The sequence below is a fragment of the Neopelma chrysocephalum genome, unplaced genomic scaffold (genome assembly GCF_003984885.1).
Source record: "Neopelma chrysocephalum unplaced genomic scaffold, ASM398488v2 Primary Assembly neopelma1_23b, whole genome shotgun sequence".
In the NCBI taxonomy this organism is placed as follows: domain Eukaryota; kingdom Metazoa; phylum Chordata; class Aves; order Passeriformes; family Pipridae; genus Neopelma; species Neopelma chrysocephalum.
In genome coordinates this window covers 6,478,704-6,505,267 of record NW_020897692.1, presented here as the reverse complement: position 1 = coordinate 6,505,267, position 26,564 = coordinate 6,478,704, and the positions used below count along the sequence as shown (strand labels likewise).

At 40.8% G+C, this 26,564-nt stretch overlaps 1 protein-coding gene across 1 annotated transcript; it reads right to left on the bottom strand.

The window, feature by feature from the left end:
* Positions 1–16,799, bottom strand: AKIRIN2 (akirin 2). The gene is made up of 5 exons (XM_027695645.1): positions 16,156–16,799; positions 5,524–5,667; positions 4,788–4,937; positions 976–1,047; positions 1–683 (listed from the first exon to the last, which is right to left on the bottom strand). The coding sequence occupies exons 1-5, from the start codon at positions 16,358–16,360 to the stop codon at positions 673–675; spliced, it is 582 nt and encodes a 193-aa protein (XP_027551446.1). The 5' UTR covers positions 16,361–16,799; the 3' UTR covers positions 1–672.
* Positions 16,800–26,564: the final 9,765 nt, after the last annotated feature.

Sequence of the window (26,564 nt, the reverse complement as noted above, 5' to 3'; positions counted from 1 at the left end):
TTAGAAGTAAATGTTTTATTCTTCCAACTAAATTCCAGTACTACAAGGGCAGTAAAACAATGATACACTGAAAAATTGCAGCAATAAACATTTGTTAAAGACTGATAGAATAAATAAAAACTACAAAAATGAGAAATCATATAAACCCATTCTTAACCCCCAAAAAAGTCATGGAATACAGAAATGCCCTCCTTCACTATTTCACAGGCAGTACTGTGGGCTATTTGCTTAAAATTGTCCTGGGATTACATTCTAACTTAACTGTGATTACAGCTTTGTTGTAGTGCACAGTTATGAAAACCACACTAACTTCAGTCAGAAGTGTCATTCTACATTTTTATTTACACAACCAGTGAAGGGCAACTTCTAGAACACCAGCTTTAATCCTTTACTTTTTCAAACTTATTAACATAAGAAGCCAAATCGTAATGATACAGCAAATGAGGCCACTGGTATTATTACAGGTAGCAAAGGTCCACATCCAGGTGGTACTGACATCAGGGAGCACTCCAAAACCAGTTGCTGCATAAGAGTGGTTGCCACTGACAAAAGCTTGAAATAACCTGTGTTCACAGGGGGGAAAAATATGGCATTGCTGCAAGTCTTTACTGGGACAGCTTGCAACAATAAAACAGGGTGTATAGGGCAGCCCACATATGCAGAAAGTGTGATTCATGAAACATCTGGAAAGAGAAAAAACAAGAGTTAATGACAGAGGTAACAAATGCCAGCTCATTGCAAACCTGCTATGGCAGTATCAAAACCCAGCAAGCTACGGGAGACAGTTCTACATGTTTTAAAAACAAGCTCATTTTCTCTCACACCTTCCTTTCAACCTCAGTCTTCCATATTATCCATTTCAAGTATTTTACCTTAGGGCCTAGCTGAAGCTTAACAACAAACAATGGCCATTTAAATTATTGAACATTTGGTAATTCAATGCTGCTACAGGGACCAAAAGAAACAGATACTCACAACTGGCAGGCTGTTCTCCATATCGTCGCATGATCTGGTCATGCGTGAACTTCACAAATGCGTCATATTGTTCTGCAAGGATGAAGCATTAGAAGTGCATTAAGTTTAACTCAAGCTGAAAAATATTCAAGGCTAATTTTTATACACAGAAATCATACAAAGTTATACACACACCCGCTACTAGTCATTTTAAGTGACATTACACAGTTCATCGCTGTCATTTCCTTCTTATCCCCCAGAACAACAATGCAGCACATCCCCTTAATTAAAAGACTTCCCCTTACAAACTTCTGTAATGAGAAGGACAGCAATATGCTTGAAGAGAATTATGCTGCACGTGAACAAAGACCTCAATATACCTAACTCCTGCTAAGTGTCACACACTGTATTTTGAACTAATGAAGTGTGCCCATTTCACAGATCCATAATAGAGGCAGAGTAGTTACAGTGAACATGGCATTAAGGTCAGTGTTAGGGTTGGAAACAATTTCTCTGCTCCTATCACTACCAGATGTAAGAAAATTAATTCAATGAAATGGAAAGACAGAAGTGCAGGAAAGGGATTTGCTACAGAGTTAGAAATTCTTTTTTGGTGACCACCAGAAAAATCAAAAGCAAACGAGAAACTAAAAGGATGAAATGCTAAGTGACTAACACCAGGTAATTGCAATCACAAAAGTAGCTACTATAGGAGACACATAGTTGACTGTGGACCGCATGAAAACAGCTACTGTGCCATCTGAAATGAAATTTAGATATGAAACGTACTAATTTGGCTTTGAACTAAGCTCTGTTATTTCCCAGAAAGGTTATTCTTTCTATACACGCATACATACAAATACATTTGCAGTATTTTATTCAGTTTTAATATTGCACTCATCAGCAGGATATCACCTTTCAGAATTAGGAAATTGAACAAGGAGAGTAATATCTACCAGATGCCGCTCCTCTCCATTCCCCTTCCTCCCTTGTGGAAAAATACATGTGCAGCAATGTAGGGTGTTCTGAGAAAAGGGCAAGGTCAAAGAAGGCAATCTTGAACCAAAAATGCAGTTAGATTTGTAGTGGTTCCTAGTCCCACAGGTTTGCCCCATTAAAGTTCCCATCCTCTTGCAGGGATGAGCTTCACCTTTGAAGTAAACAGGGTATCAGTAATCAGCAAGTAGTGCAGCAGCAGCCTAAAGTATGGACTGGACCCAAAGATCTAAGGACATTCATCCCTGACCAAGGGGGCCCAGAGTCACAGCAGCCAGTTCCCCTCTGCCCACAAGCAGGACCTGTTTCACTGCAGTTCTAACCAACGGCTTTTTAGCAGCCGTGCAAAGACTGTAGCCAAACAACAAAGTAACACAAAGAGCAGATTGAAGAATCTGTTGCCCAGAAACCATTTCAAAAAATAACAGCAACTAGAACTTTTCCTAAAACTATGTGTTAAAGGCCAAAAATGAGCTTGCAAACTTTTTTCTTTAAAGCCGTATGTCAACATACACAGCTGCTTTGTAACATCATCTTTGTTTGAACTATGGCTTTGCAAATTTTAAAAAATCCAGTTACTAAAAAGCCCCTTTCTTGTGGCATTCAGATTCAGAAGTTAAGCAATCCAAAGGTAATAGCAACCTACAATGAACAATTTGAAAATTTAAGTGAACACTGGTAAAGATACTTACATCACTGTCATCCTGTATTATATACATCCTATTTTAAGTCAAAAGGTGGCTAAATGACATGTATACAAATATGATTACTATAGTCTTCGCCTCGACCTTTAATATGAAAGGCTGTTTTTCACATATTCTAGAAAACCTTTCTAATCAGTCTTTCACTTAGCTCCTTGCAAGCCCAAGTTCATGCTAACACAGCAGTTTCAGGTAACAGAGGCAGGAAGGGAAATCAGGGCATTACAGTGATCTGAGTTTTCCATTTACCAAATGCTCATTCTGCATGAAAAGCAACTCTGCTCACAAAGAACATGGGAAAAGAAAAGAATAGGCAGTACCTGGCTAACTACCTACACGACAACTGTGATTCAGAAAGGAATAAGGAAAGTATCTGAACGTACATGTTCAGTTAAGTCTCTTGAAAGAAGCTATTCAAATGAGATTTATTATGGAATTTCCAGTTAATTTCCATTGACTTCACTAAGAATGAGAATCTCCTTACTGCGCAAAGTTTAGAAAAGCATATAACCATTCTGTCAGCAGACAACTACAACTGGCCTTCTATGTAAGGAATTTCTAAATTCTTTTGGCAGTCTCTTTCCAAATTCCCACATAATGCTGAAAATGTATTATTGGCCTCGTATATGAGATGCAGTAACGTGATCTTCCTAATTGCTCTTGGTGAGCACCATTGTAAGAACAAGTAAACCCAACTCACCTCACCAAACCACAACTCCCCAGATGGAATTCAAACCCCTCCTTTCCCAAAACCAAAAATGACAATGCTCCCTTTGGAACTGAAAGATGGAGCACATATAAAGAACTTGACAGAAGAGTTTCCTGCTTGTAAAGAACTACAAGTTGGTACTCTGAAAGCGTCTGAAACAAATGTAAATCTATCTGGCCTTCAAATGGTTATGATCACTGCTAAATGAAATACATTTAAGAGAATACAAGAACTAACCTAATTCCTAACAAACACAAATTAGGAGAAAAAAGTTCTGCAGTCCTAATTCATCAGTTTGAAGCAGGTTAAAAAGAAAAACACAGAAATGGAACATTAGGCCCAAAGCAACATAAGTATTCAGGACTCTAATTAGAGTTGTAAATAGATGTAGATTTACAAAAGATTTAGAACTATAGGAATTTCTTACACAGAAATGGCAGATCAGTAAGCACAGAACATGAACTGAATCTCAGGTGCAGAGACAATACTATCACAGGCAACCCACAAGCCTGATACAGGTCTGGTGACTTTCTGCACAGGCATCCCTGTAGAAGGTTTTATTCACACACCTGAAGAGATCAGCAAACTTTAATTCTGATGTGTTTTCAGGTGGGAAGCAGATCAGCTGTAGGTATTCAAATGCAAGTCTGCTGCTGAACAGTGCACTCAGATGCTCATTATAATCACACTAAATATTAAATTAGACACCAGATCATACTGTGAAGGCACCTACTCTGAATGCACCAGAATTTAGGTGCTCAAATGCCAGCAAGAGGCTTAGAAGTAGAGGACTTCAAAAACTGAAGAAAGGTCATATTTACAATGCTGACATTAATATGATCCTTTTGGAAAGATAAGCTGGCATTAGGTGCCAAAAATTTCAGCTGAATGGTGAGAAATACAACAATTCAACACGGTACATCAGAAATGCAGTTAAACTGACTCTCGGGCAGATATCAGACACTGCTGGCAGCAGTGTAATGTTAATACCGGGAAGAGAAAGGGAAATCTTAGGTACTGTCATCTTGCCAAATTCCAGAAAAAAGAAGTCAGTTCCCAAGCAGGGAAAAAAACCCCAAACACAAGAAGTTCTTCACAAAGAGCTCTTAGGGCAGTAGAATACAAAGTCTTTATGGGGAAAAAAATGAGGAGGAAACAATCAACTCAGACATGATAGCAAGAGAAAGTTCTAATTGAAATAAAACCACTGTTTTCACTGATTAGTAATACCCAGGAGTCATAGTTTCTATCCAAAGCAGCAGAGACCAAAAAAAGGGAGTAAACATTGTTTTTTCCGTTCTGCATGTAACCCCATTCCTTAATAAGATAGGTCAGGAAAAAAAAAACCCAATATTGTATCACAAAAATAAGAAAAAGTTTTAAGCTTTCAAACTCACTTTAACACATTATTCTGAATTGTAAGATACCTGCAAGTTTTGTGGTCAAAATTTCTTCATACTCTTCACGGATTTTCTCTTCACGTTCTTTCAGCAAACGTTCACAGATCATTCCAACTTGTCTGAGAGTAAAGAGGGGCTGTTCTTTTTTCAATGGTGATGATGCTGCAGATGAAGTACCTAAGATTAAATATTTGGGCACAACAATTTACAAGTAGATCAGAATCATTTTTATAATCAGTTTTCTTCACATCCTTTACATTACAGAAAGTTTACAAAATATCTGGAGAAATCTTTCTCTGCTACGTGAACCCCCTAATTACTATTAAAGTAGAACTGGACACTCAAAAGGAACACATCTGTAATGGACAACAAGCACAACTATCAAAACACCAAGAGTGTTACACAAACACTATGAACACCATTTATATGGCAGTTGTCATGTACAAATTGAAGCTTCTATTTTATATAAAAATTACAGTACGGTATCACAGTACAGTATATTAGTGCAACAATAGCTGCTTTGCAAAAGCCTATTATAATATCAGGGACAGGGTATGCAGGACAATCTCTTGAAAACAAATGCCAGCTTTACATCCTACCGATTCTTAAAATGAGAAGCTACCATCTTCCAGATCAATGCTAGTATTGACAAAAAAAGGCAGCAGTAACTGGTGAGAATGTGCCATAAACCACCAGGTAACTAGAAAAAATTATTTACACAGAGTCTAAAAACACACAGAATTACACGGAATTTTCTGGGTACCTGGCAAAGCTGGTCCAGTAAGGAGAAATGCATGTGGCTGTGCATCAGTAGAACAACAAGGATCTGTCTGCTGGAAGCTATTTTCTAAATGTCTTCTCTTCTGCATGCGTTTGTACTCCTGCTTTATGTTGTACAGAATTTGTTCTAAAATAAAAAGAAAAAAATGCCTAAAATAATTACATGTCACCATTTTGCTTGATTTTCACTCAAACACCAAACTGCTGTAGACAAATAACAGATGACAAAAGACTCTTACAACATGGTCTGCAAAACCCACTATGTTTTTTTCAAGACATATACAATTAAACTACTTACAAGAAATGTTAACCCAGACCTTTTTCACCAGGAGAATACTAGCAAAAACACTGTCAGTTAAGGTCAAGTATTGGTGCCAGAGTACTGCTAACAAAAATGAATGGCATCCTAAATTTTAGGAGCTATCGACTATACAATACACAAGGATAAAAATTAGGCTATAAAACTTATACTGGTATTAATAATCTTCCCTTCATAAATTTAATTTGCAACCATCTTTCTCCCCCACACAAGGTTTATCACTCATACATTTAAGAGTAACAAGAGACTCTAGAATAAAACATCCACATGAAATACCATTCCACTCTGTATGTTTAGTGGCCTACAGGCAGCACAGTGAAGAAGAAGAAAACACAATTTAGACAACATGCAAAGAGCACCTACCACTTAAAATATCAAAGAATTGGAAACTGACAGGCAAAACACAGAAGCCTTTCAAAACATTTCTGACAGCCTCAGATCTATCTAAATAAACATAACAGATGGGTCAATAGTCTCTTTTAAAGGAGTATGGCAATATGTAGTTCAGCACTTGATAACACTAAATGAAATACAGCAAATTATTCTAATAACGTCATCTCCACTACAGAATGACAAGGGAAAATGCAATCCCTGCAATGGAACTACCAATCCTTTTCTCTGAAATTCCATGTACCAAATAGCTCTCAGGTGCATTAGTGGCCTTAACTGCATATCCTCTAGCAAAGTAAAATATTAAAAAAAAAAAGTAATTTTCTATTTTTTAAGGAGACCTACCCATAAAGAGGCTTCTAAAAACTCTCTCTTTATGAGAATTCTTAGTTTTAAATGCTCAAATGCAAAAAAAAAAAAAAAAAAAAAAAAAAAAAAAAAAAAAATCCCTACCGGATTGGCTTTTACCGAGACTTCTAAACTTTTTGGCAAAGATAGCTTTCCAGAACTCAGATACATACAAATCCATGTGATCATGTCAAAGTTGCAAAGGACTCCACTCAGAACCTTCCTATTTCTGTTCTGCATTTTGCCAACACAAAATTCTCAACTAATTTTCATATTTGTGATCCCTACACTACTGAGGTTCCATATCTGATCATTTTCTAGTAAGCAACCATGTGATGCAAGTGACTTCAGCTACCAGCTTATTCAGTCAGTGGCTGAAGCCTCTAGTAGACCAAGCAGAAGCAAATGTTCAACAATTCTTAGCTCAGATGTTTAAATATTGGCGTGGTTCTTCAATTCTGCAAGTCAGTGTAGAGGCTTCTGATTTACAAAAAGAAAGAAAATTGTTTCCAGTCAACAGGAATACCAGCATTTTCAGCAAAGGAGCTTCTTGGATTTTGTCCATTGATTAAAGCCTTTATACCTTTTTAGTCCAATGTCTGAAGTTGTACAATTTTCGACTCCCTAAGATGAGGTCAACAACTTGGTTCAAAGAAGCAGTAAATGCAGAAGACATAATAAGGAAACACAGCAGGAAAGCTGGAAACTAAGGAAGTGGGGGAAAAGTACTTGAGGGGCTTAAGGATTCCTACTTTTTGTAGGACAAGATACATACACTGCAGCATGGTACAGAAATATATAAATTGTGTTAAACCAAGATGGACTCAGGCTTCCAAAATTGAACAGAATCCCATCTAGAGTTTGTGAGAGGCACACACACATCAGCCAGAGAATGGCCCTGCAACATTTTTACTCAGTGACATTATGGTGGTAAAACAATACTCCTCAAAATCAAGTGCTGTTATCACAAAGTGATCCTGCATAGTTTTGAGAGAGAACCAAACTAGCTCATAAGACCACATCTGTCCTAAAGCATGTTTACACTATGAGAAACATGACTGCACACATTCACACTGTATTTGCATTAACTGAAAAACGTAACAGACTATGTCCATCCTTCACTACGACTACTTCATCTTGGGCGTACTTTACAAATCCCACACGAAAAATATCAGCCAAATTTCAAGTGTAACAACTTGAATAAAAATCTTCTCTACAGCTCTCCTTTGTATTACCTTTTTGCAGAAACATTCTCAAACCACATTAACCACCAACATTATGGAGGACAAAAAAAGTAAACAGACTGGTCAATTGAAAAAACAGCAAGAGTTAAATCAACAATCATCAGCCAGGTTTCCTCCAGTCCTAACAACCCTGGAAATTAAACAGGCAATAATTTAGAGAAAATGTTAAAATACCAGGCAGAATAGAAGGAGTAAAAGCAACGAGGTGAGGAGTAGGGAAACAGGGAAAGGCGGCAAAGAATTTAGGTACTGACTTTGGGAAAAAAGTAACGACTAGGATAGAAAATGAAGATTTGTGCACCAAAGACACATTATTCTATTCCAAATTATACTGAATTTCGGACAAAGAAGTCTCTTTTATTACAGCAGTTTCATCTTCTAATTTGGCAACACTTTTTAATTTGCCACCTTCAAATCTAGCTCCGAAAATCAAAAACCTCAAAAAACACCATGACAGATACATTGGGAAATCCCTGTCCTGACAAAATCACTTTGACAGTTTGCATTACTATGACTTCAGGTAAAGGTAGAGAACTAAGCATAGTGAGATAGAGGAAGAGACTATTTAATAAACATGACACTGCCTACATCGCAAACAGCAACCAGGAGGAAACAGCCTGAAATGTTAAGGCCTGGCTGAACACTCCTTTGGCATGTACATAACCTAGTTTGGTGAATGATATTCCTCTATTCAGACAAACTTAGGAGATTTAGGGCAATATTGCTCAGTACAGAGAACTGGACTACAAGCTGTACTCAGTACCTTGCTGATAGTAGGCAAAGTGACTGTAAGAATGACTCATCTCATGCCTTCCTGATTTATAAAATCGAGATTAACAGTCAAGAAACACAAGTTTAACATAGCACCAAACTTTTAATAACTTCTCACATAAGTGATCAGACCAGGAATGCTTCAAATAAAGCAGGCACATTTTTGGACCAGCAAAGACTGAGCAGACATTTTTATTAACTTACAGTGGCATAAAATCTTTGACTTTAAAGAAAATGGCTTCACTGTGAAGTGAAATGTAAGACTGCAAATATTTATGACTCATTTTAAATGAAAATCTGAATGCTAAATTAAAATTATCTAGTACAGTAAGAAAATTTGTTTAAGTGCACTAAGATACTTCTGTCATTTTCAGTTCTGCCTCATAAATCCACAAAAATATGTGGAAAATGTTTTTATAGCATCTCAGCACCTGAGAGAAGTCATGAAATATTAAGGCAGTGCAAACCATACGATACCTATATAGCAGACATCTAACTGGAAAGACCTTTAAAACTCTGGCCCAGTTAAACAAAGCTTAGAGTTAGCAGATCCAACCTAGTTTTGCTTCCAGAAAACCTTCCTGCCTTTTTTAAGTTTAGTTTCTTAACCTCTCTTACTTCCAATTAGCTCTGACTATTCCCTCTGCAGTTGACAAGTGAATTAAAATGTGCATTTAACTGGTGTCAAACACAGCACAGGTTTTTTTATGTGTTCCTCAACGTAGAGGCCCAAATTGTCCTTTACCAAAATGACATGCATTTTAATTAACAAATTATTTTATATAAGAAACTAGAATCTTAAAGTACACCCATTAAAGAAAATCTGGTTTATGTGAGTTTCTCTAGGACTATAAAATTGAAGTAAGAACTTGAATCCCATATTACAACTTATTAGGTATTTTAAAGAAATACTTTCATCCATCTTATAGGTGCTAAAGTTCAAATCAAACGTTGTAGGTCATACAGTTATTTCATCTGAGGTGACGAAAGGAATATATTTAATGTGATTAAACATACATCACTGTGGCCTATCCTCAGTTTCTTTTTAATCTCAATTTATCCCCTCTACTCAGTGTTTCCTACTGGGGTTAGAGATGCCTCTGAAGGCACAGAGCTATTTAGCAGGGAAGACCAGGCAGAGGTGCTATAAGTGAAAATGAGACTTGCTGAATCTAGGGTATCAGTAAGAAAAAGCCACACTGCTAACGCACTGAAATGAATTAGTACTTCATAAATAACATTTCAAATTCAAGATGACTATGACTCTCTCCCAGCTACACAAGAATCTGTTTTATACCACCTTCTCCTCCTTCAGGTTCAAGGCTAAGATAAAGAATGATAAACCAAAAATGCTAGTGTCTCACTGTAACCTCTGAAGGGATTCAGTCAAATATACCTCAACACAATGAAATGCACGGACACTTTTTTTATCTGGAGCTGTGTACTGAGAGAACAAAGTTGAGTACATAGGTTCCCGAAATATTGCATTAAGAAGGACAGCTTTCACACCAGTTTTCTTTCAGAACTTGAGATGCAACTCAGAGAACGAAGATTTCCTAATGAAGAGAGGATGAAAAGTCAAGGGGGCAAATCAGAGTCCGACATCTGAAATATGATCTGTCACACTAATGGATTACAAAGCCAAATATTCATTTCTGAGGAGTGATGAAGTCTTCTAACTTCCTTTAAGCCATGATAAAAAGTCAAGTTAATCTTTTCCAAAATTCTGTTATCTACTTACTTCATCCTGACCTGTAATTACCTATAAATTATGTACAAAGGAAACAGCAGTGCAACATGAAAAGGCAACAAGGCAAACAATTATTTTCTCCATTTTAATAACTGCTTATCAACTGTGTAGGTGCTGATTGTTCCCCAGAAGGATTTTTCTTCTTTTGGCTTGGTTTTTAAACTAGCAATCTCTCATCTCAGTTTCTGGCTTCTCTCATTTAGCTGAAGGAAAATTCAGCAAAACACACAGGAAGGTGACTCAATAGGCTGAAATCAGAGTAGCAGTTTTCCTGGCCTGAAATGGAACCTTAAGCTCAGGTTTCAGTTTGCATTGTCAGTATTCGACATATGTATTCAAACTTGAACCATGCCTGAGATTTCTTCTGAGTAATAATCAAATGCTATCCTGATGTCAACAGCATGCATCTTCAGGGATTTCACCTTCTGTTAAAGCAAAACTGCTCCAGCGTCCCTAGTTCAAATTTATGCATAACATTTCTATTAGGCCTTCACCCTTATTCAACATCTAGGTGATGCTACCATAAGCCTAGTTTTGGTCTCTCTACCAGATTACTGACAGAGAATGTCAATTTTAAGATGCCAGCTTCCCCTAAGGGCAGCACTGCAGCAGAGCAATAGGTAACAGTTTTCCCTGCTTTTTTCTACCTACTTAAACCAAGGAATTCACAGGCAAAGACAGGCATTACAACCCAGCTAGTCCTCTTACTCTCTTGCTTTGGTCACACTGATGTGACCATTTTACTCCACTGATGTTTCTTAATTAGGCATGGTCTGTTAAGACTCCAGTAACAGAATGTATACTTTTGGAAACCATGCTCACCTCAGAGGAGCATGCTGTAAGCCCGAGAGAACACTGATAACGGGTACACAGTGACACTTCACAGCCACTGCTATAGCTACACAATGGACACGAGCAGCTCGCAATGGACTCTGCAGCACAGAGCAGGCTCCCTCTCGAGATTCAATTACTTAGGGTTTCAGGCTGAGGAAAGTTCTGCTTCTCCCACAACAAGCTGGATGCTCACATATGCATTAGCTCATTCTGCAAATGTGTTATTTCAGGAAATCCCAGTTCTCCTGATCAAGGAGTTGAGGAATGAAAAATAAATCAAGCAATGCAAAATGTATTAGACACAGCAATTAGATCTTTCCCTTCACATAAAAAATTGTCACATTGCATTAATCAGACTTGCCACTGAAACAAAAAACTGCTTCAACATTTTATGACACCTACAACCAAGGATATTTAATATTTATAGTCACCACAGGCATCTATGCAGAAATTTCTCATATAAACTAAATTATCAAGTCCATTACGTGACTTTTTTTAAGGGGTGGGAATGTTTTGTTTTTTAAAATCCTAATGATTTCTGCAATACTGGAGCACAATGAGAAATCTGGCATCTCACCAAGATAATTTAGCAATAAATACACATGTGGATAAATGTTAAAAAAACAGAAATTAAGCAGAAAGAGATGCAGCACTACTATGTCACATTCCAAAGCCCTTAGATCTGTTCTTTAAAAGCCAAACCTGTACTTGGCCACTGCCTGATCAAGTTTGAGACAGAAGTAGTTCCGTTTGCTCAAGAGGGCAACTCAAAGGTCATAGGAGGACAGCTTATAGGAAAGACTAACAGTTCTTCCTATTCAAAGGGCAAAGTAATTTTCTTGCATTAACTTTGAAAATGTGTGTCCATTATATCAATTTTTTCCAGACTATTCTCTGAAAGAAAAAGGTATATATTAAAGGCAAATTCATCTACCTTCTGTTTGTAAAGTGTCCCTCATGAGAGAGGGACTCTTACAACCAACTCCCTTTGCAATCTGTAACTAGGTACATTCACCATATAACTGCCCTTAAAGCAGTAAATATCAATTAGGCACACTCATTACTAAGTACTGCATAAATTCAATAGTTTCCACATTCCGTCAAACTTCTGACATTATCTCTGCTTGGATTTCAACCAGTGACCTGAGTTGAAGGCCTGTTCTCAAAAGCTCCACCCACTGCAATTTTTGGTTTGGAACATTAGTTAGTTGCTGGGGAAGTGTTAAGGCAGATGAATGTTTCAGATGGAGGAAAACCTGCACGTGCAAAAGTCTGTGGATTTTTAAGTGATTTCATGAACAGCTTTTAACTACAACATTCTTGTATAAAGTTCTACTGGCAAGTTAAACTTTGATTTTGGATGGAGTGTGGAAAAAAAGCTACCGATCTCAGTTTGTCTTTACAGTTACTATGTACAGGGAATTAGGAGATTTAAATCCCTAAGGTCAACACTCCTCTCCCTCACACCCCCCACCCCATCTCTTTGGACTGTATTTGCCACCGTAGCTTCAACCTCAGAAATATCCAGACATGCAGGCTTTTAACAACTGACTTGCCTCTGAATTTAAAAAATGTCAGCGTAATTTTTTTTTCTTCCCACTCCCAAACATAATCTTTCATCAGGGTAAAACTGAAAACAAGGGTTCCAAAACATCCAGCAGAGAACAGAAAAATAGAACTGCCACTGCTTTCTCCTTTCACCCTCTAGAATTCATTTAACAGCTTTCAACAGCAGCCTTCTGACTTCAGAGGAAACCCAACGAGTGTAATGCATTATTCACAGGCATCCTGACCCAACTGCAGTTATTCTGATTATACAGAACAGTCTCATTTATAGGTAGAACTCACATGAAACTAAAACTCATCTGTAGTATTCAAGCAATAGAAAAATTCTTAGAGGAGCCACTCTTTCAAAACTAAACCCGTTTTATGCCAGGCAGGTATGTTCTGCACCCCTTATAGTGAACACAGTTTTAAAAACACCATTTTACATGCTGGTTATTTGTCTATGACCACTCTATACAGGCAGCTGTTTTCTCATCTGACTCAGTTCTTAGCACACCCCTCAATCAATCTGTATTCTACTTCCAGATAATTCTTTTTTGAAATAATGAACAATGTAGTAAGAAATCCTGGTGTTGATATAGTTTCCACTGGCTGAAGTTAAACACTACCAGGACAGAATAGAAGAGAAATGTTTATGGGTGAACTTAAAGTATAAGCATTGGGTTTTATATCCAGAGCTCTGATTTCATATGACCCTTACTTTTCATTAAACAAAATTCAGACAGACATTTTTTAAGTGCTAGAAATCTAAGCATTACAGTAACAGACTGAGAAAACCGTAAGTGAAGTCAACTGAATTCTGGCTATTGTTAATAAATTTCCCAACACAAAACAGTGACTCAGTTGGGAACACTTTTCAAGTCAGACTGGAATTCTTTTCACACAGAGCAAGATTCATCTAACCCTAATGTAGACATCTGAATGCTTACATGGTCACAAACTCAGTTTGCAGTCACTGGAAAGCAATACATATTTCTGCAGCACACTTTGCCTCACCCTAAATCAGAGCTCTAGAATAAACCATCTGTTTCTTCCAACTAACTATCAAGAAAACTAGAAACTATTAGGTCAGACATACATTTACAAAGTTAGATGAGATGAATCCCACACAATCTTTCAAGTGTCCCCTTTAAAATGATACGGTCTGGTTTGCTCACTAATGGTTGAAATGAAATACAGACAATGTGGTAATACCCCCAAATTCAACTGAAGGTAAAAACTAAGTAAGCTGATTAACAGACACATTTTTACCAGCATGGTTTAAAGATTTTTTTTTTTCCTGTAACATAAACCAAAGAGAGAGTTTTTAAGCCAAATCCATGTAAACATGCACAATTTATGAATGCTTCAAGCACTGTAAGAAACATTTTGATTTACTGTCCTTCCCTCTTCATTACATCATACAAATGGCTTACATAAAATACACTCTTGGCTGTCCAGAATCACCTTTTCGCACAGATTACTACCTGCACCTCTAATTTTCTCAGCAGATGAGGCCTGTATATGCTCAATTTCAGTAACATTTCGATTTCTAAGCCCTTCAGAATTATTAAGATAGGAGCTTAGGTATTACCTCAAATACTGCTGTAGGTTGTCTCTACTGAAAATCTTATCGATTTGTCTCCTTTCCGCAATATATATTTACTGGCCAGATGATATTTATATTAAATATTCATAACCTAAGCTCTCCAAATCCTAAAGAAACAAGCCAAAAGAAATCCTTGTAAAGAAGCAACACTTATCCTCTAAGAGAATCAAATTAATTCTGATTTTATACATCTCAAAGTACATGTAATGCCTCACTGTATCAGGGAGTGCCATCCATCACAACTCTCATCTCAGACCGCTGACTCATTCAAGATCTTTTCCTAGAGGTTCAAAAAAAAATCAAGGCACTGATGCCAAGTTTAACTCTGTATGCCCAGTATATATTTCCTCCACAGCAATTTTTTTATTATTTTATTGAAACCTGAAAAAAATGTATTCTACGATATAGTTTTCAGAACTAAGAATATCGAAACATGGCACTGCCCTATGTGGAGGAGATGGCAATTCGAAAACACATTCAAACTTACTGCCTGGTAATCTGGAGCCAACTTTTGCTATAAAAGAGAGGACCGAATGCAACAGTGGAAGGAATTCTGCTGCAACAACTGCAGATGGCTTTTTTCCCCTGCACACAAAGGACACAGATGTATCCATACCTCGGCGCTACAGCCACTCATGGCCGCGAGCTGCACCGTCCCTGAGTGCACTGCTGGAAGCTGCCCACTGGACTAACCATAGCACGGGCCAATCAATCCGGAGTGCCCAGCCAAGACTCATTCCTTTCTTCTCTCCCTACTCGCTGCTAAGAAGAACTCGGTTGATTTTTAATTGACAACCCTTACACAAGCAGACCTGGAGCTTTAAGGGCCGCGGCTGACTCATCTCTCGCAGGTTAAGAATGTTAAAGGGTTTCGTTCTTGCCCCGCGTCTCCCAGACGAGGAGAACGCCCGATTCCATTTTATCTGCCCTAAAGGCAATTCTCACCCTTGCACACAACCGCCTTCAACGCTCGGTTTTCCTATGGAACTTTAAGGATGCCATAGAACGGGTCAGCCGGGACGGTGGCCCGCATTAAGGGGCTGGGAGCAGAATCACTCCTTTGTTTTATCCGCTTTTCCCTTTTCCCATTGGTGTTTTGCGGGTGATGGATGACAGGCGGCCCTCCAGCTCCTGCCCTCCCCCCACGATATCTGAGCAACGGGAGGAGGAGGTGCCGCCGCCGCCTCGACCCATGGATAATGGCTGCGAGGAAGGGAGTGATCAGGGTCCCGCCGGCGCTCCCACTCCCGACCCCAGCCCAATCTCGGTCACACCCCTAGCCCCTGCCACCCCCAGCGTTTCCGCAGCTCGACTCGCGCCTGCGGCTCTCCTTGCTACATCCAGGCACCCGGGGAAAAGGAGAAAAAAAAAAAAAGCCGGCATCCCCCCTTCCTAGGATAAAGCTTCCCCTCCACCCAGCACACCCCTCCGCCCCGTTCTCCCGCTCAGGCCCCTTTTTCCAGTCTCCCTCCCGCATTCGCCGACCCCTTTCCTATGGCCACCCTCCAGCACCGGCTCAACCCGCCCCCCCTTCTTCCTCCCCTTCCCTCCTCCTCCTCCCCCTCTCCTGCTGCAAACGGCCATTTCTATTGTGTCTGTCGGTGCCAAGCCGACCGCGGATCGCCCCGGCCGCTGCCAGCGGCACAGCCCGGCAGAAAATGGCTGGAGGGGGACGCCAGACCCACCCAACCCTCCCCTCTTCCTGCTCCTTCTCCTCCCCGTTCCCTGGCCGCCTTCCCGGCCCCCTCCCCGCCGAAGTGCCCCCGGGGCGGGTGCCGGGCACAGGGGGTGCCGCGTCCCCTCACCTGTGGTGAGCCGGGACGACACCTCTCCGAAGGGCGAGGGCTCCATGCGCAGGTATTTCTGCGGGGAGGAGGCGGCGGCGGCGAAGGAGGAGGAGGCGGCCGAGGCCGGGGCTGACAATGGCGTACATCGTCTCCGCTTCGGGGACGCCGGGCTCAGCAGCGGGTCAAAATCCAGAGTCCTTTTCAAAGTGGCGCCGCAAGCCATGGCGCGGGGCGGCCAAGGGGGCTCGGAGCGAGGGGCAGCGCAGACGGCGGTGGGAGCAGCAGCAGCCGGCCCTGCCCAGAGGCGCCTTCCCCGCTGTCTGGGGCGGGCTGGGGGGGAGGGAAGGGAAAGGAGGGGGCGGCTGCGTCAGGGCCGCCTCCGCCGCCTCCCCGCCGGCCTCTCTCTGGGGAGCGGCCCCGGCAGCGGCAGCAGCAACCCCGGCTCGGTCCGGCTGGATCTCCGCTCTCCCCGCCCGCTCCGCCCTGCCCGGCCGGGACAAATTCCGCCCTCGGCCGGTGGGGGGGCGCGATCCGTGCCGAGGGGCGCGGGGCCGGTGCCAGGGGCGCGGTGTGGGGCGGCCGATGCGGGGCGATGGCGGCAGAGGGGCCCGGGCGGCGGCGATGGCGGCGATGGCGCTCCCGGCCGTAACCCCCGCACCAGCAATATGGCGTCAACAACAACGCCGCCGGTTCAAACGCCAGCCCCCCCCTTCCCGCCGCGGAGGCTCACGGGACTCGTGGTTTTCTCGCCCCGCCCCCGACGCTCAAAGACCGGGTGGCTACGGGGGCCCTAGGACTACAATTCCCGGCGTACTCCGCGCCGGCCGCGCCGGCTTCCGGGCTCCGGTTTAAATCCCCCCTGGGAGGGTGCGGGCTGGGGTGTGGGACGCGGCGGGGTCTCGGGGAAGGGTTCTCGTCGGGACAAAGGGTGAGAGCCCTGTCTGGCCTCCGAGTGGCTGCGGCAGCGGCTGTATGTCCGTGGGTCGCTTATCTGTATGTGAAAAAGGGGCAAAGTGCGTTCAGTGGCCCGCATGGCCAGGGCAGAGGAGGGAGCGTGCGGGAGTCGGAGGTGACAGCTAAGGACACGCCAGGAAAGGCCTCACGGTGTCGGGAGCTGGATCACAGGATAACCGATTGGTTTCCCCGCGATTGCATAAAGGGCATTCTTGCTTAAGGAGGGCGGTGAGGGAAGAGTGCTTGTGGATAGAGTACAGCTCCTTCCTGTGCAGCTTCCTGATTGAAATAAACTGTGTTGCAGTTCACCCCGATGGAAAAGCTAACAGAGGTTGATAGCCCCCCACAATATATATAACTTTTTACCTTTTCTGTATCTTGTTAATTTAACCGTGGTCATAAAGACAGATTGTTTTTGGAAGATAAAATGATGAATATGACCTTGTAAAATTTTAATACTTTGTTGTTTTTTTATTGTGCTCTGAAATATAAGCTAGGCTTTCTCTAACGGTATAAAAATCCCACAAACATTACCATCAGTTGGAGGCAGGGATTGCTGTATACATGTTCAGTGTGTGGCATATATTGCTAATTAAGCCATAGCAGCACCCATTCGGTCTAAACACAAATGTGCTTTGCTGGCAGTGTGGTTGTGCTGCCCTTAGTATGGCCGAGGTTCCAGGTGGTGGGGTGACCTGGCAGAACCTTTCTGCCCAACAAATGATTTGCTTTCTGGGACAGATAGCTCGTGACAATGTTGGAGCAATTAGGTGAAATTCACTGTATGTTTGCCTGAGTCGCCTCGGCCTAAAACTCATTATGGAAAATAGGAGAATGATTCCTCTGCTGTGAGCTTTTCCTCTGCACAGGAAGTACTTGGAGTTTTTCCTTGGAAAGGAGGGTGCTGACAAGCCTTTCTAACACTAAGACAAGTTCTGATTCTCCGTAGCAAGACTCAGGAAACGTACTGATATTATTACAGTCTTATAATTGTCCTCCTATTACTATACCGGTACTACTACTTCTGTGGACACTCTTCTTTGCAATAATGATGGCTCATTTTCCATTTGTTTAATTCTTCATTTCTATTACATTTCCCTAAGCAGATAAGTTTCCCTGTGTTCAGGAATCATTATTGAGTACTCTTACCAAGCCCTTCACCCAGCAAGACTAAAGCAAAAGTGCTCTTGCAAGCTTTGAATTAAGGAAGCCCTGTGTGTATGATGTACCTGTTTATTTTGGAATGTCCTTTGCCCTGCTTCTGCCACCATCTATATGTTGAGAAGTGCTTGTGTTTGGGTGCAATATTGGAAAAAAAGATAAATTTCAGAATAACCAGCATTTTCCCACTGAACTTAATGTTTTAGATACATATTCTGCATTCAGCAGCAGCAAAGATTTGGTTATGTTAACTCATGTCACACTAGATCCTAAGGACCATTCAGGTGCAATTTAAGTCAATTAAAACAGTCTGAGAAATCAGGTGAAACTTCGTCAAGATAAGCTACTAGAAAGTCAGCTTTTGCCAGCACAAGCAGCACTATAATTGTAAGCAATTGATTAGAACCATGATTGTCCTAATCAACAAACTGAAGTCTGATTTAAGTCAAAACAAAAATTCACACAGCCCTTTGCAGCAAATTAAACCCAGCTAAACCAATGTAGCTTTGCATGTAGACAAGCCCTAAGGCAGCAAAATGTCCAACAACAGTGACAAAGTGCTTGATGGTTGTCAGGGAACATGTGTTTTTACTTTCATTGTGGCAGGAAACACCATAGGGTCAAGGCTGCAAACCACTGTTTATATTGTTCTTTCTTCTACTTACTTATTATATAACCAATTTGCAGTGCCCCATTATGTGCTACATGGGGTGCCTTTAAAATTATATATTATAAGCACATTTTTAAAATAAATAATACCCACACATTTTATTAATACTGAGAATGAGAGAGCTTATTCATAAATGGTGATGTGCTAGATTTTATTGGATCTGCACTTCAAGCACAACACCTGTTAAAAAGACAAGTTCAGATGTAGGACAGATTTTTGACCTTTCTATAGCCTTGAATGAGGTGGGAAAGTAACCCTTTCAGTGTATTGCTTTGGGACTGTGATGGAAATGTCATAGGTGACCAAGTGTTGGGCTTTGCATTCTTTTTCCTTCCTCTTCCTTCTGCCATTGCTTTGTTTCCCCATTGTTTTTTGTTTTCTTTTCTTTGCTGTCTTCTTCTTATTCTCTTTATATACCATCTTGACTCTGCTTCCTCTTCCTTTTCCTTGGGACATCCTATTAATTTGATGTGGGGTCCACATCACAGTCCCTATCTTTTCTTTTATGCCATCTAACCATATTCCTTCCACTTCATGCAGTGGTTCATTTCTCATTAACCTGTCATGCTTGCCAACATGGGAGCATGGATTAACTGAGCTATTTTCTAGGACTTGTTCACCTCACCCTGAGTGAGCAAAACTCACTTTAGGCATTGTCATGCTACTTGAATTTGGATATGCATAGCGAAGGTTTCTTACCTGTGTATCAGGCACATGTTTTAGTTGCCAGTTTTGTGACCAAAATGTAGTGAAGGTTATCTGTCAGAACATCAGTGAAGTGTTTGTATGGTGCCAGGTGAGAAGGATGATTTAAGTTGAAAAAAATGGAGGTTAGTGCAGGAGTTGTAAGGTGGGAGAAACAGCCAAAATAAAACCGGAAAAATTTTCTCGGTCTGTTTTGCTATACAGTCATGTAGATAGTGCTGACCAAAGAGGAAGGATACACAGGAACAGGAGTGAAAGGCAGAGGTCAGTGAAGGTCAGCTCTGCTTATTTAGATGCTGGTAAACTGTATGAAAAATTATGATCTGAACCTGCAACATGCACTGATTTTCAATAGGACAAATCTATTTCTTAGGCCTGATTTACTAAGGTATTTCCAGCAGAAGTATATTTCACAATATGAGAGACATTCGAAACACCTATTTTCTCTAAAATTCTATATATACTTCCACATACTCAGGAAACATTAATTAAAACAAGAATCTGTACAGGTAAAGATGACTGAGCTGATTAGGATAATAGAAATGGAAAAATTAGAGCAGGAAATTAAAGTGTTGTTATTTAAGGATTTTTACCCTAACCAAATAATTGTTTCAGTCTATGATTTTTCTCTAAAACACAAGGAAGAAATAAGTTCAGGAGATCTATTTTTGTGATGAAGACTGTCAGTTACCTCACCCAAACTTTAAATAAGGGAAAGATTTATAAGTGCCAGAGGAATCAGTTTCCAGAGCACTCTTTCAGTAGGAGTAGTATGGGTGAAAATAAACAAAATCAACATCAAATCTTTAGACTAGGGTTAGGTGGGCTTTAGGTAAGGCTTATTATTTCTTTAAAAAGGGGTTGTATGGTACAGTTGCTTTCAGTGATGTGAGACTATTGAGAATGACCCAGGAAGTTCTGTAATATAAAGTGACAACAACGAAGTCACAGTGAAACTAAACTTTTTACTGGATGGAGTTGATTTTCTTCACAGTAGCTAGTGTGGGATAGGTTTTGGGTTTGTGACCACAACACTGTTGATAATACAGGGATGTTTTCATTATTGCTGACTAGAGCTCATAGTGTCAAGGCCTTTTTTGTTTCTCGCCCCACCAACAAGGATGCTCAGGGTGCACAGTGAATTGGAAGGGGACACAGCCAGGACAGCTGACCCCAACAGACCAAAGTGACATTCCATATCATATGGCATCATGCTCAGCATATAAAACTGAGGAAAGAAGAAGGGAGGTGGGGGAAGTTCATAGCGACAGCATTTGCCTTCCCAAGTCACTGTTACATGGGATGGAGCCCTGCTTTCCTGAGGATGGCTGAACACCTGCCTGCCTGTGAGAAATGGTGAATGAACTCCTTGTTTTGCATTGTTTGTGTGTGCAGCTTTTGCTTTCCCTGTTAAACTGTCTTCCTCTCAACCCGTGAGTTTTCTCACTTTTACCTTTCCAATTCTCTCCCCCATCCCACCAGGGGAGGGTGAGTGATTGGATGTGTGGTGGTTAGTTCCCAGCTGGAGTTAAACCAAAACAACTTGCAAGGAGGTGAAGCAGGAATAACCCATTTGAGTCAGTTCACCTCTATTCAGAATAATATATCAAGGCTATAAAAAGAAAATTACTAAACTCACTTGTGTATATGCATGAATTGTGCTAACAGACCTGGATATACAATAATTAGGAAGCAGTGAGTAAAATTTTGCAGCTCTGACTACTGCAATTACTTCAACAATTTTAGGAAAGCATCAAATAGTGAAGCATGGACAGTGCACTTTTCTGTCTGTTGTCAGTCAAAACCTTGTGTAGGATCACCAAAAAAAAATAATGGGGTATAAGGAGGGCAGTGTCACGGGGTATTGGAAATACTACTGCAACCTAAAGAAAGATTGCCTTACATCATTATGTCTTGCACACCCCTACCCTCTGATGTCAAACATTTTAGTACGCAAACATTTACATGTGGCTATTGGTTCTCTTCATCCCTTTTACTATTGTAAAGAATTCACATTTTTAAACTTCACTTATGATTTTCCCTGCCTGGATTTTGAAGAAACACTGCACCAAGCTAAACTCTGCATTGCTCTTGATCTTAAAGAAAACTGCCACAGTGCTTTAGCAGAAAGGAAAACTATACTTCTTATGCAAAGGTTTTTTTTCCAAAGTGTTCTCTTACATCTTTGTGAAAGAATTTTTAATAATTGATTCTAAGGGTAAAGGAGCAGCATGGTATTGCATATTAACTGGAGAGTAGAATCAAGTCAACTAAAAATCCATTGAACTGGAATGTTGAAAAAAATTACAGGCCAAATATTAATCATGTGAGTAATACTGAATATGTGAATTAAGAGCCGTTGGAGTAAAATATGCTGAGTTATAAAAGTTCCTCTGCTGTTGTGATGGACTAGAGCCTAGATCCTCCGTGAGCTTACACAGCTTCCTCGGGCTGAGATATAGTACAGGTAAGGCTTTTCTTCTGTGCCAGTATGTAAAAGAACAAACCAGCATAGGACAAGAGACAACTGAGATGTATCAGCTATTTCCTACTGATTTCCTCAGGTCTAGGAGAAGGTTTGAGACACTATCCATTCTGTTCACTTGCAGCACGTAAGAAATGAGCATACACTTTCCATTGCAGATCTGTTGCCCCTTGGGAAATTTTGCATGGAAGCTCAGTGGAAACCAACTGAAAATTTCACTTTTATTAAGCTCAGTATTCTAGTTTTCTGCATCGAGCAGTGAAGAACTGGGGACTTAAATTAAAGCTCTTATTTTTCCAGATCATTTACTAAGGTTCAGCTCCTCTGTCACTGTCTTACCTGTTGTACCCATCCTTTTGTTTTATTCAGATAGCACCTGGCTATGTTTCATTCTCAAAAACCTCCTCCCTACCTCTGCAGCTGGCCTTTGGGATGCTCCCTGGTTCCCAGGCAGGTGGTATGTATGTGTACTGTACCTTTTATACATACCTACTTCCTAACCTGCTTCTCCACCTCTGATCGAACATCCCTCTGCTTCCCCACCTCTGCCCACCTCTGCCCATGCTATGCAGTGCGTCTCACTTAGCATACCTTTTCCATTCATAAAACAAAGGACAACACCCATCTTCTGCTGGTGAATCCTTTCCTTGTCCTTTCTTCACCACCACTGGTAATTCTGTCATCCTCCAAGCTCGTTTGCTCCGTTTTCTCTCCCATATGAAAGCCAGTTTTAGGTCATGCTTGTTCTTCTGTGAAGTATTTCCAGTGACCTGTTTCCCCACTTCAGACGTTGTTTCTGAAATTCTTCCCCAGACTTAGGTCACCTCCAGCCTGAAGATGCTCGTGAATTACCAGCTTTCTAGAACTTTCTCCCATGGAATCTTTAGTTTCTCCTTTCTACCCACAGTTCGGGGTCTCTCTAGTCACCATCTCAGGAGATGAAGTTTTCACTGTCCTCCTCACTCTTTTTCCTCACTAACCAGCAGCACCTCATCACACTTGTTCTCCTTCTTGGGCATTCTTTGGTTGTTCATCCCTTTGGTTTCAGGCCTCATTGTTGGGGCCTGGCATTCTCCTGCTGATGCATTGATTTGGGATTTGTGTCAATCCCACACAGTCTGGTTCAGCCCAGCTTTCCTCTAATTGCTTCCTTCCCTCCTTCCTTCCTTCCTCCTGCTTTCCTAAGAGGACTTTGACTCATGCTGCCCTTTTTGTTTAAGCCTGAAACAATTGCATCCATCTTGTGAACCAAATCCATGCTGTCTTCATTTGAATCTCCCCATAAAATATACTTCTGGCATAATGCCTATCCAGCTCAGATTCCTCTGCTGAAATATATCCCATTCCTCTATAATAAAAACAAATCCTGTTTCATAACAAAACAAAAAAACTGAGCGAGAGACTGACTACGCAATTAATTTTTGCCGGTTGCTTTCTGCCAAGAGCAACATGCTTGTTCTTATCCCACTCCTTAGGATTGTCCTCTCCATGTGCCTCCTGTTTGTCCTTTTGTTTGGTTATCGGCTTTCAAGTCCTTCCTGAGGGCTCCTGGCCTGATCCTGTGCTCACATTGGTGTGAAGTAAGGAGTAATCTGCTGCAGCAAATGGGGCTTTGCCAAGGTGAAATTTCTGTGGAAGGCGATCAGCCCTTTGTTTTAATATTAGCTAATAAAGCCTGTGCACAGCTTCAGCACAGCACTCCAGTTTTAATTAATAAGAATTAGCATATACATCTACATACACTTTTTTTTCCCCTTTGTGGGCTCAACTGCTTTGAAGAAAACCTCTTTGTGTGTCTTCCTGGTTATTCTATGTCTTGACATTAAAAAACCCCAAACGAATAAAACCAGAAAACCAAAGTAGCATCAAACTCCCACACAAACAAAAGGCTTTGCTGCTGCCGGTGGCGGGGAGCACTGGGAGCAGCTCTTCCCGCCTGCTGAGAGGAGCTGGCTTCCAGCCCCTGCTCCTCACCGCTGGGGAGCCATCCAATTCCCAGCCCGCCATCCCTTCCTCCGCCTTTGCACAATCCCACTGCAGTGACTTCCCAGTCCTAATTGGAGCCTCTGGGCATTATTGTGTTATTATTATTTAATAAACAACTACATAAAACACTGGTTGACATTTAAATAAGAGTAAAGAAAGGAAAGCTCTGACTCCTAGACTGTTTTGTTTTCCTGTTGACTTGGGTGGAAGCAGGAGTAGGTTTTCTATACAATACCCACACTCACACAACACATGCTTATCTTTAATGTTACAGGAAAGGCACTACTAATGTGGGCCCAGTGTGGATGAGCGGGCCAGACTCTACTGAAGCTCTTAATCCCTGTTGCAACATAAACTGTAAATATAGAGTCATAACCTGAACATTCCTGGATAAAATGTGCAGCTTGTCTTGCCTGAGCTACAATTTGCAAGGGTTCAGCCTCATTTTCTGCATTGGCACCCCCAGCATGTCCTTCTGAGCGGTTATCTGAAATGTGCAGCCATCAGGGTGCTGTTAAGAAGAACAAATGGAAAAGATAGTTTTATTTTTGCATTTATAAGCTTGAGACATTCCAGTGTGAGAGTTATCATGACAAAAGAAAACGTGGTGTCCTTGAAGTGAGCATAGAGCAGCACAACTAGTTCAATAAGGTTTTGAAAGAAAAACAAAGAGCTGAAGGCCATAACTGACTCCTTTAGAAACAAGTCTAAAACGAGACAGGATTCAAAGTGCTTAAAATATTTTGGTGACAAGCCACAAAGAAGTGGCTGTTACTAGAATTAATTGAATAAAGGAAAGGGAGAGAAAATCTTGAGAACTTTCTAAAAAGTAGAGATTTGATGTGTGGGGAGTACAAGGACAAAATTTTCCTGGGCCACGACTGGAGCCCTGAATCAGCATAACTCTTTTTCTTGAAGAAAGTGAAAACTAGAGAAGGGCGAGTACGTACACCCTTATTATCCTTTTTCATTGTGGATCAAAGAGGAGGAATTCACAGGGCAGCCAGCTCTCCACTTTTCCTGCAGTGAGTCTAGAGTGCAGGAAAAGGGTTTATTTCCCTCAGTTAGGCAATACTTCTTTATTACTCTAAATGATCAGATCCTTTAATGGACTTCTTGTGAGATCTGAATCCTATTTGCTGGTTTGTGTTTTTAATGTATTTAGTAGGAGTGAAACATTCTTGCTGTTTATAAAAATTATGTACATATATGCTTTAATTCTAGGGAGTTCACCCCTCATTCTTCCCACCATTTCATTACGTGTTTGCTTTCCTGTATTATATATTAAAAACTTCATGCAGTGGCTCACTTGCATTTACATATGTGGACTGTAATAATTCTGTGATGTTTCTTGGAACTTCTGTATGAACATGTTATATAGAGTCAATGTGGGCATGACAGATTGCAGATTTTTTTGTAGATAAACACAGTCAGTGAATGCAAATATGATTGAATTTGTGTGCAAGTTTTAATATCTAAGCAGAGCTTACAAGTGCATAACACCTGTTACCACAACTGTCAGTGCAAACAGGTAAGCTAATTTTAAGGCATTTGCTCTGATTTAAAAGTGCTGGACTCTGAAATATTTCAGCTGTAATGGTGGAGATGTTTTGGTCCTCTGGAAGGTATTTAAGACCCTGTTATTAAAGAATACAGCCTTTATTAGCAGCTGATATGCCACGCTCCTTGTGAAAACAAGTACCAGAACGGTGAGGACTGCCTTATGAAGCAACCTGTGGCTTTTAAAGACATTATGGAAATATTACCGTGACATGGATTAAAAAGTGCTGGTTAATGGTCTTAGGGAGATTGGCATCAAGCATGGAGAATTTTTTTGGAAAGCAAAATGGGAACTTATCGGAAGGCTGCGGGATTTCCATGAGTGGCTGTGTAGCCAGTACAGCTGTGGTCTCAAAGCAGGGAACTTGCTTAGGAAAGGCACTGCAGTGGCATATAATGTAAGGAGAAAATGGAGTATGTCTGAATATGAGGTGTAGTAATCTTCCCCGGGAGGGAGATGAAGTGACTGCTTTTTGTGAGCGTACTGAGACAAAACATATTGAATTGTTACCAAAGATGTAGATGAGTGAGTTCTGTAAAGTTTTCTGGTGCATTTTATCAAAACCAGTTTATCAAGGCAAGGTTGAATGGGATCTAGTGGAGTTGTAACTAGATGATCTTTAAGGTGCCTTCCAACTCAAACCATTCTATGATTCTATGAAAATTGTTCATGTCACAAAAAAAAAGAGGTACATACAAGTCCAAGACTTTAGTCAACAAAAAAGGTAAAATGAACCTCTTTCAGCGCTTTCTTTTTTCATGAATACAAATCTTTGCTTATTTCTGTATTTGGTGGAGGTAAAGTTGACCTTAATTGGCTTGCAAAGAATTTCCTAGAGGGATAGTTCAGGTTCAGCATGTGAAGGAAATTGTTTTGAATTCACTGGAAGTCCACCAGCTCTTTCT